Source organism: Orycteropus afer, unplaced genomic scaffold (genome assembly GCF_000298275.1).
Source record: "Orycteropus afer afer isolate SDZICR_OR568_19922 unplaced genomic scaffold, OryAfe1.0 scaffold00277, whole genome shotgun sequence".
Lineage (NCBI taxonomy): Eukaryota > Metazoa > Chordata > Mammalia > Tubulidentata > Orycteropodidae > Orycteropus > Orycteropus afer.
In genome coordinates this window covers 2,405,977-2,407,467 of record NW_006921864.1, presented here as the reverse complement: position 1 = coordinate 2,407,467, position 1,491 = coordinate 2,405,977, and the positions used below count along the sequence as shown (strand labels likewise).

At 42.4% G+C, this 1,491-nt stretch overlaps 1 protein-coding gene across 1 annotated transcript in view; it reads right to left on the bottom strand.

The window, feature by feature from the left end:
• The window catches only part of PARP8 (poly(ADP-ribose) polymerase family member 8), a 322,141-nt gene that overhangs the window by 76,241 nt on the left and 244,409 nt on the right, over positions 1-1,491 (bottom strand). The window contains 1 exon segment of the mRNA XM_007950553.2: positions 824-890. Within this exon segment, the coding sequence (XP_007948744.2) occupies positions 824-890 (67 nt within the window).

Genomic DNA, 1,491 nt, shown 5'->3' with positions numbered 1-1,491 from the left:
AGGCAGTATCACTATGGAAGTAGATTGCCCCATCTTCCTTCTGAGGAGTGACTGGTGGGTTTGAACTGCCAGCCTTCTGGTTAGCAGTCAAGTGCCTTTGGCACTACACTACCAGAGCTCCTATTTCTAGTTTAGGTCTATTAAAAATACCAGGTATGCCATAAGGGTAATGACTACATAGACACAGTGGTATATGTGCTAATGATATAATAGATAAAGAATGTATCTGCCTGTTCAAATTAATAACATACTCTCTATTTTTTGAAGAACTAAGTTAATTTATAAAAGTTGGAGGAATTATATTAGTCAAGATCCAAACAGGAATCATGCAGTAGCCCAGGGCGAGTGGCTGGTAAACTGTTCCCACTTCTAGGCCTCAAGGTACAAGCAGAATGAGGGAATGTTAACAGAACCCAGCCGAAGAGAAAGTCTTGTAAAGGCTGCAGCCTGATCCTGGTAGGCTTCAGGTGAAGAGCCAGACAGCCAGTGTGACCTCACAGTGAGAAAAGCAGGATAATGAATATACACATTGCATTCTCCTTCCTCCCTATGGTGGTCAACTCAAAGACACAGGAGGCTGTGTCCATAAAGATCAGCCCCTCAGGGCAGAGTGCGGTGTGACAGAGGGAGGAGAGTGCTTCTGGGGTGGAGAGAAGTGCTGCCAACTAAATTATTTATGATGGTTTCCTCTCAACATCATGAAGTCCTCTCCGGAGGTGCTTACTTAAAAAAAAAAAAAAAAAAAACCTCTCATAAATATTAAAAGAATAAGGAACAAAATGAGAACACAGTTCTGTTTAACAGGAATTTATTTTTTACTCACTTTTTCAGCTGATGTCCCAATCCAAATCGTTCTTTTGTGGAAATCTGAAAGACATCCACAGTGGGCACTGGAAAGGAAAAAGAAAAAATCAAAGTGAAAATACTGAGTTGAAACTGGACCATCAGCCAGTAAAAAGATAAAAGTAATGTGTGTATGCCATTGGATTGCTAACCAGAAGGCTGGCAGTTCAAACCCACCAGCCACTCCTCAGAAGGAAGGGTGGGCAATCTACTTCCATAGTGATACCACCTTGGAAACCCAAGGTGGGGTCGCTATGAGTTGGATCTGACTCGACAGCAGAGAGTTTGGTTTTTGGGTTTTTTTATTAATGAATACATACGTGTGTGTGTGCAGTGTGTGCAATACATACAGTGTGAATACACTCCTACACATTGCTATTTCCATTTAGCATATATATTTTGGAGACCCTTATCCATCATTATATATTGCTAGAGAACGACCTCTAAAATATAAAGTGTGAACAGCAATGTTAGGAAAGTATGTTGTTGTTGTTGTTGTTAAGTGCCGTCGAGTCGTTTCCGACTCATAGCGACCCCATGCACAGCAGAACAAAACACTGCCCGATCCCGCACCAGCCCCACAATCCCTGCTATACTCGAGCCCATCATCGCAGCCACTGTATCAATCCATCTCGTTGAAGGCCTCCC